At 43.3% G+C, this 19,225-nt stretch overlaps 1 protein-coding gene across 1 annotated transcript; it reads left to right on the top strand.

Moving 5' to 3' along the window:
• Positions 1-219: 219 nt before the first annotated feature.
• Positions 220-17,988, top strand: Prp31 (pre-mRNA processing factor 31). Its single transcript, XM_050176744.3, has 13 exons — positions 220-637; positions 1,419-1,476; positions 1,551-1,634; positions 2,688-2,785; positions 4,554-4,660; positions 6,445-6,496; positions 7,961-8,078; positions 9,931-10,088; positions 11,684-11,901; positions 12,988-13,060; positions 14,148-14,276; positions 15,191-15,286; positions 17,812-17,988. The coding sequence occupies exons 1-13, from the start codon at positions 464-466 to the stop codon at positions 17,914-17,916; spliced, it is 1,470 nt and encodes a 489-aa protein (XP_050032701.1). The 5' UTR covers positions 220-463; the 3' UTR covers positions 17,917-17,988.
• Positions 17,989-19,225: the final 1,237 nt, after the last annotated feature.

Raw genomic sequence — 19,225 nt, 5'->3', positions numbered from 1 at the left:
AAGCCTTAGAATTACGACTTCTCATTTTGTCAGTTCATGTGTACTGACATTTTACAGTGCGTACACTTAACTTTACTTCATTTATTTTATTTTATTTTACTTTTTATTTAACTTAATTGTATTTTCAGAATGAGTAAATTTTAGGTAGCTAGTGGCGCTCCTATCTAACGTAGCTTTTCGTTGTTGTCAAAGAAAGTTGACCATGCTCTGCGGATTAGTAAGTTTCGCTTCCGCAGCATGGACAACCACGCGTTGGCTTGAACGTCGTCGCAGCGTTTGTGTTCTTCCTTACAGAAAGGTTACTCGGTTTAGATTACGTAAAGTTTGACCATTTAAACTGGTGCTTGTTCCTTCCGGTTATATTTACCCACCGTCAATCAGCGTCACTTTGCGCAAGCAAATCGTGGATTGCGCCGAGCTGGTAACGTCGTCTTCCAGCCGCTTACCTGCAGCGTGAGCAAAAATGTCTTTAGCAGATGAATTGCTCGCCGATCTGGAAGATGCGGGAGACCTCGAGGAAGACCAGCTCTACCAGCAGGACACGCACATTCAAGAGGTCGAAGATGTCATACCGCTCGAAATCGACACGAAGGTTAAGTCGGTTCGGGCGATCGCCAAACTACGGGACTCCGAAGAGGTGAGATGCATGCGCGCGAGGCGTGGTAAATATGCTGGTTATGCATCTGTACTTCTATGTGTCGGGTGTCTAGCGGCCCTTTCTAAACAAAATTCAAGTCTGGAGCTTCTCTCTATTCGCCTACTTTGAAAGTTGTTTGCTTTGTCGCGTTGTTGGGCTATTCCGCTCTACTGGCACAAACAGTTTCGTTTGTCCTGGGCCTGTCGGGCTGTTTAAAGAAAATCGTGTGGACTTTTGAGCAGTCGGAGTGTTGCTTGAACACAACACGCGTTTTCATCTCGGAATAGAGTACCTATTTAAATTACTCAGTGAGTAACTATCTAAGGAACACTGTCAAAACGCCAGCGCATTCGTAGCTCTCAGTTTACCTGGTTGCCCGTTTTTTGGGCTAGTTCTATTCACATAGCCAAGCATTTAGCCATGCTGTCGGCAGAAAATCGCGTAACAAAATGCGGTGCTGCAATGTATGATACCGCGTATGATTGTGTTGAAATTGTGAACCCCTGCATGTCGACCTCGCAGCATAATCTTTTATCTCACCTGTGCTGTAATAGTGCAGTGTGACAAGATCACATTCTGATTAGAATGTGTTTTCCGTGCCATGTGTAGCAACGTTGTAGCGACATGTCATCAAGGATGCCATTTTGCTTTGTTTGCCTAGTGGTAGGTGCGATAGCTACAGTGCTGGGATCAAGAGACATGCATAGAGACATAATGTTGGTTAACATCTGCACATCTATTCAGTTACTCAAACCGCAAAACTTCTTTCTTTCCCTGGCAGCTGGGGCGTGTCATGAGAGAAATTAAACAGAAGGTGGTACAGCCTCGCAAGGAAGAAGGTATGTGCAGGTTCCTGGTTTTTAAGTGTGTTGCTTTCTTGTCGGGTTCCTGACCTTCTTGTGTCGCACTTCAGTGACCGGCCCCGTCGAAGCAGACCCGGAGTACCAGCTCATCGTGGAAGCCAACAACCTCGCCGTTGAGATTGACAACGAAATAAGTGAGTGAACTGTTGAAGACATTGTCCCCTTTGAAAGTAACAGTGTTACTTTCTTCCCCCCAGAGATGTAGCAAAGAGAAACATTAAGCGCTGTTGTATAAATATTTCATTGATTGTGCACTGCAGTCTTACAGCACAACATTATTTTTGTTTTTTTCCAAGGTACAACATATTAGCCAGAGAAATTGCAAACCCCTGCATGTTGGCTTTGCTGCATAATCTTTTATCTCACCTGTGCTGTAATAGTGCAATCTTGTACATTTACATGCAAGTGTGCATCTGCACTTATATGTACGGACATTGCTGTATTACAGCGCAGGTGAGGTAAAAGATACTTGCACGTAAATGTTTCACAACCGTGCAATTAAAGTATGAGCACCGGTCAGTAACAGGGCCTATTTCTTCAGAAGGGGGGGGGGGGGGGTCGATGTTGACTGGTGTCCTGCATAGTAGTTCATTATTAGTCTAGAGTTAAGAGTGCTCGAGTTCTAGCAACAAAAATGTGTTACGCAAACGTTAGTAAATGCAGAAGCCTAAATGTTCGCCGTGATCCATGATCATAGTGTCAGCAAGGTGAGCTTACGTGCCTCACTCATTCCAGCAGATATTGCGTTGCTTCTAAGAGTAATAACATCTGAGTTTAGAGCGTGAAAGCTTTTCAATGCAGAGAAAATAGCATGAGGCTAAAGTTGATGAGCATCAGCTTTAGCCTCATGCCTTTTCCTCTGCATTAAAGAGAATTGTACACTCTTCTAGTTCTTTCCATTAAGGGTTCCCTAAAATCTTGTCTGAGAGGCAGATGCCTTGTGTTCATAGAGCGGCAGAATAAGTGGACACTCACTCACCAGTATCTCCAACATCTTTTCATCCTATGCAATCGCAGCCGTCACTGCTTGATTGCGTTCAAGCATGCACTTGCTGGCACCCTCGCATGTTCATACTCGTAACCATTCACATTCATGTCGTTGAAATGAGTGTAGGAGTGAGCATGCCAACCTATGCTTGTATGGCTCCGTTGTTTGATGCCGTGTCTTCACAAACCTTCTGCTCCAGACATCATTCACAAGTTCACCCGAGACAACTACCAGAAGCGATTTCCTGAGCTCGAGTCCCTCGTTCCCGGAGCCCTGGATTATGTTCTTACTGTGAAGGTACGTAACTGCACTTCTTAAGCATGCAAGTTTACTCTTAAAAAGGAAAGAACATCTCGGGATATGGCCCTTCTTTATTTTCTTTTTCATTTAAAGAAAGAAAAGGAAAATTTTTAAAAGAAGAAAAAGAAAGTTTTTTTATGCGAAGAACTTCAAGTAATAGCTTTTTCTATTATATAAGTACAAATCTGGTATCTCAGGCATCAGTATATAAATATCTGGGCATTAATTTTACACCGACCCTTTCCTGGGCTTTTCACATAACAACCATATGCGTAAATGCCCGTCTAACATCCGTAAATTAGCATTCCTATCATTTGTACGCCTCCAGCTTGAGTTCACGTCCTTTATATGGTCTCCCTACTATGAATACTTTATCCGCATGTTAGAAGCCATCCAAAACCGAGCTGCTCGATTCATTTCTCGCAATTACTACCAGTCAAGCGTTATTCAAATAAAACTTGACCTTTCCCTTCAATCACTAAGTAGCCGACGTGACATAGCACTCCTGTTCTTGCTCCATAGATATGTTCACTAAAGGAAGCAATCAACCTTGCTACTGTGCGTCTTGCACATCACGCCAACTTTATAATGATTTAAGCCTCACTTGCATTTATGGGAACACTAATGCATGTAACTTCTTGGCTCTACCACGAGCAATTTGATTAGGGAATTCGCTTCCTAACAGCAGTGTCGTGCAAATGAGCAATGATAAATTTAGACAACTACTGAACCCACAGTTTTCATCATAGCAAATATATTCATCTGTACATATGTCTTGTCATAGGCGTCATATAGGTACCATGTCTCTCTCTCTCTTCTTTTTTTATGTTCCGTTTTGTACGCCGGGTTGGGTTCTCTCTTTCTCTGGGCATTCTTATTTTTTCCCATTTCCTTTTTTTTTTTTTTTTCAATTGATTGCTTCAATTTTGTTTGTGTTATTTTGCACAAGTGATGCGCCGCTTTTTATGTTGCCGTGGACTCTACTTTTAATTCCTTTCCTGACAACTTTTTGTGTTGCTCTAGCGTTTTTATTTATAACACTGTTTTGCAAGCATGTTATCATTGTAAACATTTTTAGCTCTCATGTATCGGTTTTCTGTTGGAATTTGGTCAACGACACCCCCCTTACTCAGTGCTCTCCTTGGGGCCTGTAAGGTACTTTGAAATAAATAAATGAATGAATAATCACAGCAAAAGTGTCAGTGTACTTGGAAGCGCGCGCTGTAAGCAAATAAAATGCAAATGGAGGGCTTTATTTTGTTAGAATTCTTTCAAGCCCTTTCTTTCTCTACGTCATGCTGAGTGGATCCTGGTGAAAATGCCATGCGATAGCATCAGCAAGACGGCGATGCAAGGCAAACTACACGAATTGGGAGAACACAAAGATCACGAAATCTGGCCCCATGCATTGTAATGGTGCGCTGAAGCTTGCAACATGGGCAAATCAAAATTACCTAGAGGATCATTCCAGTCACCAGTTTCCATCTTGTTAATCTACCTCTGTCGAGGCATGTAACTGGTCCGATTTGGCCAACAGTGTATTTCATTAGTTTGTGACATTTAAAGCTTTTCGAAGAGGTGTGCACTTGCTGTGTCAGGAAATTAAGCTGAAAATTGCTTTAAAATGGAGCAGTGTGCACCTCTTCTATTTCAGATGCTTACTCTGTTATATTACGGTAGATTAGCAATCGTGCAAGGATTTTGTGCACTTGGTGTTATGTTGCGTGCAGTTTCAAACATTTCTCGGGCTGTCTTGTCTGCGCAGGAACTTGGCAACACCTTGGAAAAGGCCAAGAACAACGAAGTGCTGCAGAGTTTTTTGACACCTGCTACGATAATGGTCGTCAGTGTGACAGCTTCAACAACACAGGGGTGAGCAGCGCATGCAGCTCCACTGAGTATCGCTGGCTTGTGAGGTGCCGAGACTCGGTGGCGCACGGAAAGATGTTGTGCCATTTTTACTTTGCACAATGCTCACGTTTTCTCTGTGAAAAATTGATGTGAAATTCAGGGATGCTATAATCATGCCGAGAAAATTGTCTTAATGAGCTTTCCAGGTGTTGAGCAGAAAAATTAAATTTGAAGTGGCTGTAAATCGAATGTCTCACGCCAGCCACTGTAAACTCAATAAGAGTATTGGCACTTCCAAATACAGTAGCACTTACCGTTGCAATAAGGGCTCAGGTACTGCACAATCGGGAACTGCAGAGACCCTTTGTTTGCATACACTAGCTGAACCTAGAGTAACTAAAGGAATGAATAAAATGACTCTGACCCAACCTATTCAGAGTCGGTGTCACCGCTGATGTCGTATTAAGCAGACGGCTGTCACAGCAGCATTTTTTTCTAGGGTGCGATAGTTACTTGAAGGAAGAAAAATTGAATTTTTCATGGCCATTGTGGGTGCTGCAAGCGTTATGCGAGTAAATATGGTACACACGTGCATACTGATGGCTTAGATGTACAAAGGACAAGAAGAAATGCAGGGTGCATGCTTCTTCCACATTCTCCTTTTTTTTTTTCTTCATCATCTGTAGTTCTATTGTGGCTCCTCCCACAGTGGAGTCTCTGTGGCTGTAGCATCCTGCTGCTCAGCACGAGGTCGTGGGTTCGATTCCCGACCGCGGTGGCCAGATTGTGATGGCAGAATGCAAAAGCGCTTGAATACTTAGCTTTAGGTGCATGTCAAAGAACCCCAGCCATTTCTTTTCATCCGAGATTGCTACGTCACCTGGTGGCATTCAAAATATGCAACGTATTCATTTTCTTGACATTGGTGATGAGTGCAGCAGTACATCTTACACAAAGTATCAGTTTTCTTGGAATCCAGTGGAAACAAAATTATTACACACTTGACAAATGGAGTCGACTGCGTCCAGCTTTGTTACATCAAATTATTTCAGCCTATTATTTCCTGGTTGGACTTTGAAAATGATAAAAACCATTGTCCGGAAGGATGGACCAAGGGTCTGACGAGGTTATATAACCTCGTCAGACCCCATGTCATACCTCAATATAACAAGCGTGGATACTATATCAAAATATCAGATGTAATGAAGTAACTATAAAAAGTTCTTCACCAACATCAGTGTGTAGCGAATATGTGCTTGTAACGAATATTGGATATAACAAAGGTATTTTCAAATCTAATACGATTTCGTCAAAACGAGGTTCAACCATCATGATTAACGCTTACCAACTAGCCTTATTGCATGTCTATTGTGTGTGTGCATTGTTGGGCAGCTGAGTTTGCAATTCTGCATACATGGCAAGTTTACCGAGGTCGTTGGTCACTTTCTATGCCATTGCTAGCAATTTACAACCACCAAGTAGTTTTTGGTATAGTATGCACACCGACTCGGATTAATGATTATAACTATAACTAGCCTTCTGGGATCTCAGAACCAAGAAAATATATCAATGAGAAATGTTCTGGCGAGGCTATGCAGTGCTCTTTGGCATATTGTACTTCAGGAGTTAATTTGTAACTTCTGTTATCGTTCTTATTAACCTTCTGTATTATTGGTTTGTGTGTGTGTGTTTGTGTATGTCACCTCCTCCTGAAGTAGCAGTCATTGCACGTAGCAGGGCAGAACGTCTTCAGATTTTCAGTCTAGTTCTCACACGTGTGCTTTTTGTGCTGTGTGATTACGCAGGCAGCTGCTTTCGCAAGAGGAGCTGGCAACCATCTTTGAGGCGTGCGACATGGTAAGCACTGACAGTGAAGCCAGACAGCAACATGTTGTGAACTTTTGTGCCTTCAATGAAACAGAAAAAGAGAAATAAAACAAAAGAAATTATTTATGGGAAAGCAGCATAACGTCCACAACTGTTTCTAGACCCATAGCCAAAAACTTAGGGGAACAACAGACATGGTGTACGACTGTGTGGACAGAATGTGAAGGACAATAGGGGCAGTAAAAATGTAGAAATGTGGACGGCAAGTCAAGAATTTCTGTAGTTGAGGAAAGCGGAACGGCACAATTTACTGTGAATCCCAACATGAAAAATAATCACCATTTGTAAATGATAATTAATGAAGGTCGTAGCAAACGTTAGTGCACTCATAATTTGTTACGTAACTGGGGAAGTCGTCATGATAAATACATGCTGCTGCTTCCTAACATGAAGCAGTGTGTACATGATGCAGACGAATCAATGAATACATTAGTGTGCATTAATATGTTCAGAAAAAAAATGATCTGCCAATAATTGGAATCCAAACTACAATCCGAGTGGGGTAGTATTTTCATTTTTCATGGCCCTGCACATGTAAATGAGGACATCATTATGAACCATAGTTATATGAGCAAGGTTTTGCCATATAGTGGGTGTTTTCTTTTTTTAAGCTATACAGAATTTTTAAACATTGCCTGTGGCATATTGCACGATTCTAGTCTTTGAGCTGGATTACTGAAGAAAGCCGGGCATTACTTGCACGAGAGATTGAAATGCATTGCTGACTAAGGAACAAAAATTAACAATTAAGTTTTCTATTATTACATTACAGCGCATACTGCAATTTACTAATTGTAGCCAGTGAGATTACAAGGCGCATCCCACTTGGAACGAATTTTCAGGATGACACCAGTTTCGAGATGGTCATCCCAAAGTATGACAAATTGCATGGGCATTCCAGTTACTCTTCTGCTTCAGTACACAAAACACTGTTCTGTTAAAAAAGTAAATGGAACAACAGTTCACTTTTACCATGGCTGCAATTCATAAATGCAATATGTGCCGTAAAGTAATTATATAAAAATGTAATTACCTACTTTTTGTTAATTAGTCGATTATGCATCTAGATTTCTCATGCACGTAAAGTCCACCACTTCAAAAGCAACCCATGTAATGAGAATGTCGATGTTGACGAAGCCTGGGGGGTATTCTGTAAGTCTCCAAGGGGACACGTCCATTTCATCTGCTGCTGAAGTGCTGATTGGCTGGAGGTGCCTGCCTCCTACTGACGTGTACTGCAGCCCAGCCAATCAGAACTTCAGCAGCAGATGAGATGGACTTGTCCATTAGGTGGACACTTACAGAATACACCTCCTGATCTAAGAAGAGGTTGAACTTTTGTGAGCAATGAAAAAAATGAGGCTGAGAAAAGTCTAATTGGTTTTTTGTTTATAAATTCTGTGCAGCCTTGTGACTTGGAGTGATGTTTTGCAGGCTCTTGAGCTGAATGACTTCAAGCAGGAGATCTACTCGTACGTCGAGTCACGGATGTCTTTCATAGCACCCAATCTCTCTCAGATTGTCGGAGCATCTGTCGCAGCCAAGTTGATGGGTAAGCGGCGAAAGTCATTGGAATTTTATAAATGAATTACTACAGCATTACAACTTCATGGTTTTGCTATATTGCACGAGCTTCCTATAACCTCCTGTTCGGATACTTAAGTGTTATTTTGAGGCCTTGAAAGTTTCAGGTGTGTCCCTTTGTATTTCTAAATGCAATAAACGTTAATTTAAACTATTATGGATTTAAATTATATCCAGCAGTGTGTTTATCAATCATATTACAGGTGACACCACTGTTTTTTTTATGAACGAATGGATGGATAGTATGAGCGTCCCCTTTGACACGGAATGGTGGGTTGCTCCACCAAGCTCTTGCTTTAATTTTGTCTAATCACGTACCTATATTCTTGAGAAAACACACAAACACAAAGAATTCATAGCATCAAACTTTTTGAACCATTACTGGGAACACTGTTTCTGTTCCTCAGTCATTCTTCAAAATCAATTTTACTCTGAGCTTCCCTCACTTCAAAACTTGTCCAGCTTCATTTGTAGTGTGGCTTCTGCCTATTCAGCGCACCTGGATGTTCGAGCACTTAGTGAAGGGCTGAGCATGCAAGTATGCATAAGGTGGGGCACGAACGTGAACGTGCTTTTGAAGTCCACGCACGACATTGAAACAGGACCATGAAATGGGTAGCCGACGACCCTGTAGCAAACATTGCAAAACATTTAATAAAGTATACATAGTATGCACGTACGCCATTCAACGATACTCCGCGGCTTCCAGTTTACGGCAGCGCCATGTTGGGGAACCTATAGGCCTATGCGTGCGCCTGTTGATAAGGTACCCCAAGATGGCAGAAGGTAGCGGAAGCAGACGACAGCAGCGGATGTGACGTCACGTGCATACTATGTATAAAGGGTGTCCCACATAACTTGTGTCAAACCATTGAATGGTTTTAAACTGACACGTAAACTACATATTGTATGCTACAGCTGCTTCAACTGCAGTACATATTGACTAAAGTGGACTGTGCCTGTGTATCAAAACGAAGCGAATTCGCGCTGCATTGCAGAGACAAAAGCACACTGCTATGGAAAAGACGCACACGCATGCATACACACATTGGGTGCAGTGCTTCATCCATAGCTTGCTCTTTTTCTGTGCGCAGTGCACGTACGCATGCATGCATATTTATTTTCTCGGTATTGTGCTTTGTTCTAGCAGTGTGGCACAGCTTCATTAATTGATAACCAGCCAGTCTTTACACTGGAACATTTCCTTCGAATGCATAGACTGATCATGCTACGAGTTCCACTGGTTATCTCTTCAATTGCCTTTTCACACACAGCAAGGAACATTTTGAATGTTGTGTTTTCTCACTGTTATGGATCACGTGCAAAGGTACAGAGAACAGTTGATGGTAATGGGGGAGTACATGACTCGACTAGCCAAGCGCTTGTCGCCATAGTTTTCGTTCCTTCGACTGAGGGTTATTGCTAAAGGGTGTCGCTAGCCTCAGCAGCAGGCAGTGACATGATAAAATTCATGATACAGTGTCAGCTCACTTCATTTTATGAAGCAGTACTCAGCCAGAAACTTTGTCATCTTCTTTTCACTGCACTCTCTCAACTTTCCCACTGCTGTGATTCAGTGGCTGTGGCATACTGCTTTCGAGCACAAAGTTGTGGGTTTGACTCCCGGCTGCGAAAGCCACATTCCAGTGGAAGTGGAATGCAGAAGTGCTTGCGTGCCGCTTTTTGGGTGGACATTAAAAGAACCCCAGATGATCAGTATTACAGGAGCTCTCCGCACGGTGTTTCTGGGAGCCCATGTGTTGCTTTCTTGAGGTGTTAATCGCTGTCAATCAATCGACCACTTACTCTCTCAACCTTAGGTGTGGCCGGCGGCCTGACCAACCTGTCCAAGATGCCCGCCTGCAATGTGCTCGTGCTGGGCTCCCAGAAGCGCACCCTCTCGGGCTTCTCTTCCACTGCCGTCATGCCGCACACGGGCTTCGTTTACTACACGGACATCGTCCAGAACACACCTGCGGTGAGTTGTCGCGCAGCTCATCTATGCTTACGATCACATTTAACCACGTAGTATACTAAGTTGGGAACTGTAGAGAGCTAGGCAAGTTGGTATCAGTACCTCTTGAAGAAGTCACGGGGCTGGGTAAAGAAGTAAAATTGGGCACGTGTGTTGACTACAGCTACGTGTGTACTGCACATTACTGTTGTATGTTGCTCTTGCACTTTCATCCATGTTTCAGTAGCCATTCAGTTGTAGCGTTGTCCTGTCTTCATTCTTGACCTTGCTCTTTGATCTGCATACCTTTTCCGAAATGACCATATAAGCCTTAGAGAGCCACGTCCCAATTGGTAGTGTGCTGTAAGAATTTATAGGCAATGACTCGTGTTTCTTGGTGATGGTAGCTGCTCAGCTTTCACGCTATCGGGGATGCTGTGACAGAATCCAGCACAAAGGGGAACATGCTGTGAAGCCTCAGTGGTTATGGCATTCCGATCCTGAACACAAGGTTGCGGGTTCAGTTCCAGTTTGCAGAAGCATATCTGTGTGATGCAACGTGAAAGTATCCATGCTGTCAGAATTTGATGTACCCAATGCAGTGAAAATCGGTCCGGAAGCATTCATTGTGGCATCCTAAGGAAGAGGCCATTGGAATCAAGCAAGTACAAGAGAGATTTAGCCTTTTAGTAATGCGCATTGCCATTCGCACAATACCAAGGACCTAGACAGTAGCCGTAGAACAGGTGAGGACATCTTGTGACGCCTTCTTCAACCACAAATGCGTGAGAAACATTTCTGCGTTGCACAATTATTATTCTTGAAAAAAATGAAAAGAGCCGTTACTGTATATTGATGGCTATGTTGCCGCCAACATCCTTCTCCCAGTAGCTTAGCAACATGTTATCTATCAGTCCATCAGTAGTTCTGTATGCTGTGGTTGAACTCAGTCTCACAAGATGCCGCTACCAGAATTGTTTGTGTTGTTTACATCACATGCATTCCATAAAATGTAATCTGTATATGGACAGGCTATGACAGTCTATTATTGCACAGTCTAATCTTGATATAGCAAATTATTGGATATAATAATGTAAATTTAAAATGATTGGTCATGCTTTAGTTCATTGAGTATTGTACTGGTTTTTGTAACTGAAAATGCAGAATCCAAAATAACATCAGCCACAGTGGCAGCTCAAAGTATTCTGGCAGCAAAAATGTCGGATACCCAGCAAGAGCAATTGAATAGGCACATTTTCGGCACTTTTACTCGTTCTGGACAGTGGCTTGGCTGCCTTGCAGCCAGCCACTCATTGCGCCAGCCTCGTATGATCACCCCAGTCGCTTATGCTGGCAAATCAACAGAAGATCCTTTGCTGTCTTATCTTATTGGAGGCATCATGCTTACGTTTATTTTGCATGGACCCAATCGCTGTCCCTACCCACCCTGATCTCAGATGTACGCTCACAGCGAACACTGGAACGGATATAACAAAGATATTTTCACATCGCATGCAACTCCGTTGTAGTGATGTTGGAAGTTGCAACGAGCTTTCAGTGTTGTATAACTGTGCCGTTATTCAACTACAGCACCCCTTCCTCGTATGGCTCAATCGCAGGACCTGAGACGCAAGGCCTCCCGGCTGCTGGCAGCCAAGTGCGTGCTGGCAGCGCGTGTGGACAGCTTCCACGAGGCCCCCGACGGCACAGTGGGCGTGTCCCTCCGGGAGGAGGTGGAACGGAAGCTGGACAAGCTCCAGGAACCGCCACCCGTCAAGCAGGTCAAGCCGCTGCCTCCGCCCATCGACCAGAACAAGAAGAAGCGCGGAGGACGCAGGTCTGGATCGCTAGATCTTGTCCCTTCTATCCTGAAAAAACATACATGCCTGACAAGGTTTACGACATTGCTGTAAAGTACCCAATTTGTAGAGCTTTTGTTTTCGATTGTTGTGTATATGCCAATAATTTTTCTATGTTTGATTTACATGAAGTTTAGGGCAAAACTGGTGGGACAAATGGGGCATGCAAACATGCATATTTATACTAAGATTCAGCTGTTTGTTAAAGAACACCAGGCTGTGAAAATTAATTCGAAGCCCTCCGCTGTGGTGCCTATCATAGACTGAACGTTTCCTTGGTATGTTGAACCCCAGGAATCATCAGTGCATCCGTGGCAGCACAACAATGGCAGACAAACAGGAGATCTGACCCAGATTTACCGTCTGGTCACTTTTGCTGCCGGTTATCTTTGTTACCTCGCACTTTTGTTTGTAGCTACAGTGTTTGTGCTTCTTTAATACCTTGTTTGCCCATTGTTCTTGTGCTGTTTCCAATGGTTCTTTTTTTTTTCTTTCCTTTTTGTATTAATGCCAACCCATCCAGCTGTTGGATAGGCAGAAAACTGGTACGCACTTGGCTCGGTGTTTGATCAATTTCAATTTTATTTCCCATCTTACAATACAGATGGAGGGGTTGCAGAAAAAAGCTGCACCAGGGCAGCTCATAATATCCTATTTCAAACTTGGGCCAGAGTAACTTCAAAGCTTGCCGCTCTCCCCCAGGAGAAAGAAGTAGATATGTGTCGGCTGAGCTCTGTAGTTGTGCATCACTAAACATTAGGCTTGCGTGAACATAAATTGTTTAGTTCAAAGTGAGTAGTAATAGTGTTGAATAACTGCAAAGCAATCCTAGACTAAACACAGCACACAGAAGTAAACAGCTATTTAAAAAAAAGGTGATTTACTTGCAAAGATAACAGTTTCACTTCAAAAAGCAATTATTCTCTAAGTGCCATGATTCAGATATTTTCATGCAATAAACGCAAGTTGTTCAGCATTTTTTACACCACCAGCAATACAGAAGACTCATTTGCAGTCTATTGCAAACCTTGTCCTAAACTGTAATGTCTTTGTTGCTTCTGCAGGGTCCGACGAATGAAGGAGCGATTTGCCGTGACTGAGCTGCGGAAGCAAGCCAACCGAATGAGTTTTGGAGAGGTGGGCCCATTTGTCAATCTTGTTGTGCCGTTCTCAACTTTCTCCACAACACCATGGCTCATTGGAGTTTGCCACTGGTTGTAAGCTCTGATAACCGTCTCGCTACAGCCGTCACGGTGCACCCTTCATTGGGCCACATTGTCATCTGGCATATTTAATACCCTGGAAACGTGCCACATTCGAAAACTCTTAGTACTATCTCGGTGCCCACGAAAATGCCTGTTTGTGGGTGTAGATGTAGTACAAAAATGCAATGTTTTCGAGGACTCGTAATGAAATATCTCAGGGTTGCTTTACTGTTAGATATGTGCAGAAGCATTAAAACTGAAGCAGTTAAAAAAGAAACAGGCTTTTGTAGTAAAGCTCTCTGAACTAATTTGCGGGCACCAAGTTACGTGAAACCAGAGCCTATTCACATTCACTGCCCTGGCCATAAGTAGCACTGGCTAACACTCCCAGTGCTAATTTTTAAGCACAAGTACCCACGAAAGCTGACGAGAAAACGGCTGCCACGGGAGCTTGATTGTTAAGCACCGCATGGCATAATGCAGGAGGTGTGGGTTCAGTTGCCACCTGTGGCGACGTGCTGTCTTTTCGTACACTTTCATTGTCTGTTTTCTTGTTACGGAAGCCCGTGCGGTATCGTAGGATCGAAGGCAACATACAAAGCAATACGTTTGTGAAACCAGATAATTGCCAGTTGCAGTAGATTAAATAAATTGCAGAAGTTATACACTTCGTAGAATTTGAATTGCTTACAGTATTTAGACCTCTGTCGCTGCCTATCTTACCAGTGCAGACCCTGCCAATTACTTTAACCTAACTCTCAGTGGCTTTAACTGTGAGCATTTTTGTTTTCTTTTATTACCTTTTAAACTGAGCGAGAACTAATGCATATCAGTTAACAGTGCCGGTAAACTGGTATTCAGGAAACTTCTGTTGACTCCAGTGTCACCAGCTTCCTTCAAATGTAAGCTCTATCTGAACAGGATTGGTTCTGACTTGGAGGACATAGTCGTGCTATGTTCCTTGTATGAGCTTTCCTATGCCTTCTCTTGATTTTTTCTGTTATTCGTCTCCCTTGCAGATTGAAGAAGATGCCTACCAGGAAGACCTTGGCTTCAGCTCGGGGCAGATTGGCAAGTCTGGCGCCGGTCGGATCAGGTCAGCTCAGGTGGACGAGAAGACCAAAGTCCGCATCTCCAAAACACTACAGGTGATGACGCAGGCATTTTTTGTTATGTGCAGCAGTGGCCTTTATGCCTGTAGTACTTTGTGTGCTTAGCAGAAGGTAGGAGTACTTCTTGTTGGGCTAGTTGATGAGGCATACCTCGCTGTCAGAAGAGGGGTGCAAATTAACGCATTCACAGACAAAGTTTATCTACTTTGTCTGTGTAGTATGTGCTAATTTGCACCCCCTCTTCTAACAGCTGGCAGACGGTTGGTGCCAGCATTCCTTTATTTTTTCCCCCATTTACCCTTTTAGTGCTGTTTTGCCCCGTGTTGAGAAATTTGTAATGTGTGTGCATTCTATTGGGGCTTCACTAAGGTCACTTGGTGGATTGTGTGTGGGGGGGGGAGGGGTGCATTGGCCGATAGAAAGGCTTATGCAAATGCACGTCACTGTAGCAGGTTGTGCATCATGGTGTCCGTTTGACATACTTCAAGCCCACCGCTAATTTTTATAGGGCATTGCTAGTTGACATAACAATTGTTACCATTACTTTTCTTTCTTCCTTTCTTTTTTCTTCTCCTTCTTCTGATTTATACATATATATGAATCAACAACCCCAACCCTTCTGTTGCATTATTCGTGGTTTCCAAATGGGGATATAATAAAGTAAATCTAAACTTTTCTAACTTCTTTTGGCAACATCAGCATGTTGGTTCATAACAGATGTTATAAGAGTCTAAATGTATTCATAGCCGGCCACCAGTGGTTGCTTTATTTTGCATAGCAGTCTGCACATAGTTCGAGGCTTGAGCAGCCATAAGCCTGCCTCCTATAAGACACGAGCAGCAAAAAAAAAATCTAGGAAAGTGCAGGCCTCACACGAGCAAGTACGGTATTTGTAGCAGCGGCAGACATCTGATTTGTTCCAACCTCGTTTGCTGCGTTTTGCTTCACAGAAAAACCTTCAGCGGCAACAAGTGTACGGAGGCAGCACAACGGTCCGGCGACACGTGTCCGGTACGGCTTCAAGCGTCGCGTTTACACCACTTCAGGTAAGCACAGTGTGGGTGTCTGTGATGTGACAGCGCACCGCTCGCAATGTGCCGGCATATGTCCTTTAAAACAGAACAAGTGAAGTGGCTGTTTGAGCGCAAAATGCGCACAGAAAAAACTCTGCGATTGGCCCCACGAGCCTTTAGTAGTATCCTTGACAGCTGATCCTATGAATGAGTTTCATATCTGGCGCCCTTTGGCCATCATTGGCCCTTGCGCCACAAAACCGCGTACATCGTCATCGGTTTTGTCCGCCATCTTTATGAGGCATTAGGCGTCTGCACCGCACTCTAGTTTTGCATGTGTGGAGGACGTAGAAGATGCAACAGAGAAGAATAAAGGCACGGTGCTTGCTCCATCGCCTCAACGCATTTTACCGTGAATTGTATTGTTGCATGTTGTTCCTTGTGTCACAGTGAATGTACATCATTGTATTTGCTCTCTAATCTTATGCATTCCTGAACGATCGATTCAAAAGGTACTTCCATTTTCACGATATTTCGCTTTTCTGCACTGTGTTTCTGCGCTGTGTCAAGAATGACGTCGCTCCTAGACATTGATGCATCTTGCGCTATAGTCACTTGAAATTAAACTTATGAAATTCGTGGGTTTTACTTGCCAAAACCATGATCTGATTATGAGGCACAGACACCGGATCAATTTTGACTATCTAGGGCACACCTAATGCACACAGGCGTTTTGCATTTCGCCCCGATCGAAATGAGGCCGCCACAGCCAGGATTTGATCCCACGACCTTGTGCTTAGTAGCATAACCACTAGGCAACCACTACGGGTACATGAAATTGAAGGCATCTCCAAAAGTGACAATCCAAGAATACGGCACACCTCTTATGGCCACTTGTGGAATAAGGTCGCCTGTTTTGGGGCGGATCCGGTATTTCGTACTCCCGACTATATCTAAAACGATTCGGCAGTCCCTGTTGAGTGTAATTATCGGTCGGCGACTGCATAGCTGCATAGCATCCACTGACTCTGCCAACACAAGTTGTTTAGGAGTAGCGCGAGACATAGTTTTTGTTTCGTTGTCTTCACTTTCTGCTTGGAATTGCGCTAAAGTCCTTGCTAACCGTTGGAGCGAGATGGGCAGTTTCAAGGAAGCGCCACAGGTTTTATTGTTTTCAAGCATCTTTTACAGGGTGGTTCCATTTTCCCAAAAATAGGAGGGTGTCAGCACGTCATCCCAATCTCCGATTAATGCACAATTAACAGGCATGCAAATGTCATGGTTGTTTTGGTGTTTGTGCGATACTGCGAGTGATGTAAACAGCATTCTGCTTATTTTACGTAGCTTTCTTAGCCATAGGGAGAACTTCCATTTACTCTCTGTGCCACAGTAGCCTTTGCTTTTCTCTCTTTTAATAATCATGCAACCATGAGTATATTGAAAGGGATAATTGGGTAGTAGTGAAAATGCTTAAAAACTGAGACCAAAACAATGCAACAAAGACTATGGAGCCACATTTATAGCGGCTGAACTTTTAACAAACGCAGCCTCTGAGGAGCAAACGTCGAATGCTTTGAACAGGAGATGCGTTAATTAAGCTAGCAGCTTCTAGGCACCCGAACCAAAAAGCTCGAGCGCCCACCACAAGAGCAGCAAAAAAGCACAATGATTTTGGGTTAATTATGACAAGAGATCATACATGCGCAGTCTTTTGTAAATCAGCAAGTTTTCAATATATAGAGCAGCTGTCTTTCTAAAATGGTGCCAATATGTTGGGCACTGTTTTGTGCCATGCATCTTGCGCTTTACGCCCGACTGGATCAGGCCACGTTAGCAGGCTATAATTACATACGTGCCAACTCCCCCGAAAATTTTCCATAAGCTATACGAATGTTGGGTCAAGCATTAATATTTTACTAATTCTGTTCGGGAAAAAATATTGCACATCAGCCCCCGAATCTTCCGTTACTTGTCGTGTGATGGTGAAAAGCATATTAGAAGGGTATTTGCTTCAAGGAAGTTTAATACAGACGGGCTCTCGAAGCAGGCGAGATCGTTGACAGGAAAGTGACTGAAAAAGTCTCTGTGATGTAAAGAAAACAATACCTTGCTTACCAGTCTCTACTGTTCAAAGTTTGCTGCTGCTAGTGTGCTAAATCTAAAGCAAAATCGTGGTTAATAAAGTGAGTATGTGTTCCACAAAAGGCACATGCTCAGGCAAGAAAAATGCAGGATATTTCCCCCTCTTTCCCCTCTATGTTGTTGTCTGCAAGCTTTTATTAATTTTAAGGTACACGGGTTGGCAAGTGTGTATAGTTACAAATTTGTATTTTTGCTTTTTTTGCTCATGAAGCCAACAGACAGCAAACCCAAGCTCTCCTTGGTTTCATCCATCTGTTGGCTTCATCCATCTATTGGTGCATCTTTACTACAGCTGCATGCTGTATTACAGATGCAGTGTGCAGATAGATGCGCTGTCACTGTGCGCATCCAGGAGTGCAGTGCACCAGATCAAATGTACCACACGTGTTGCTCACTGCCAAAAAACGCTTTTCCAGGGCCTGGAAATCGTCAACCCCCAGGCGGCTGAATCAAAGGCCGGCGACAGCGGCGCGAAGTATTTCTCCAACACGGCGGGCTTCCTCAAGGTTGCAAAGCCGTGAACGACGACGCTCCACCTGTCCTCCCCATTTGTACATACGAGCAGTGAATAAAGTTCAATCATTTGGTGCACACGGAAGGCATTAGCTCTACTTCTTTGCTTTGTGTTGAAACCAGATGATGTAATGTAGTTGTAGCCCAAGAGGCAATGGGTGGAGCCCTGTTGCATCTGAAGTGCAGAGAAAACAACGCCATTACCGCTAAGCAGAAATGACATATGACTAAGAGCACACAACTCCTCAGCATGAGCTCCGAGGTCAGCCGCTGCCTGCTGCATGCTGAAAAAATCGTGGAGGCATTGTGTTGAAACTTGAGTCATGTCCGCCGACCACCAGGTGAACACACCATCTGCTTAGGTGCTATTTGAAGACTACAAATGAGAAAATTAGACTATTACCAGCCCTGAAGCTTCGCAAAGCTTGTTTTAGTAGCATTTATTACTCGTGTATGACCAATATAGCCAGTGTATTTCATTACTGTTAACCCTTTAAAAGGGCCCCTCACCAGGTCTGGCCATTTTGAGCTGAGATGCGCAGTGCATACAATATGCGCCAACGATTGTGTCTGCTAAGTACAGAACCTCGTTTAAATGTTTTGAAAAAGGCCCGAGAGAAAACTTACTAACTGGGAAAACGTAGGATCCGAAGTAACTAAAAAAAATTTGACAGACTCACTTATTGTTGACATCCACGTAATGCGAAGCGCAGCGGAAGAGTCGATGTCAATCGCACAAGTGCGCCTACATACATAGCATTGCTGTGATTTCGCTCACAGTAACATGCGACTTTGAGAATTATTCAAAGCAACATCAGTTATTTGTTGCTTCAATAGACAAATTAATGTTTAGAGAAATAATAAAACATACAAACCAAATGTCTGAATGTTTCTGTTTTACTTCGTACCGCGCGCATAGCAAGAGAGATGTGCATTTGAGCGTGAAAGTATAGAGACCATGGCATATGCAAAAAAATAAAAAATGAATATCTTATAGCATAGCCGTGCAACGTGAAATTGTATAAAGGCATGGCATTGATCAAGCAGACGCACGTGGGCTGTACACTTGATTTGAGCCTTTTGCTTAGACTGAGAAGAAAAAAAAAATTTTTAGCGGCAACTCTGGTCCTTAAGGTTTTGCACTCACTTGTAGTACTTCTATTTGTCTGCTTGTTCTGGTCAGCTTGTTCTATTTGTTTGTATTTGTTGCTTGAGCACAGAGAATGAAACTCATTTTCTACCGTGTTCCAGTGCTGCGATCATGCTCTTTCATCCTCTGGTGTCTGCCTCAGTGCTCACCAACTTATACCACTAACG

Source organism: Dermacentor andersoni, chromosome 8 (genome assembly GCF_023375885.2).
Source record: "Dermacentor andersoni chromosome 8, qqDerAnde1_hic_scaffold, whole genome shotgun sequence".
In the NCBI taxonomy this organism is placed as follows: Eukaryota; Metazoa; Arthropoda; class Arachnida; order Ixodida; family Ixodidae; genus Dermacentor; species Dermacentor andersoni.
The sequence above is the reverse complement of the archived record's forward strand: the minus strand, read 5'-3'. Positions and strand labels throughout refer to the sequence as shown.

Bases quoted from the DNA above. Each gene is read 5' to 3' on its own strand.
- Prp31 (XM_050176744.3), top strand. From the start codon at position 464: ATGTCTTTAGCAGATGAATTGCTCGCCGATCTGGAAGATGCGGGAGAC. The intron at 13,061-14,147 runs GTGGGCCCATTT...TCTCCCTTGCAG, and splicing joins ACCGAATGAGTTTTGGAGAG to ATTGAAGAAGATGCCTACCA. The intron at 14,277-15,190 runs GTGATGACGCAG...TTTGCTTCACAG, and splicing joins GCATCTCCAAAACACTACAG to AAAAACCTTCAGCGGCAACA.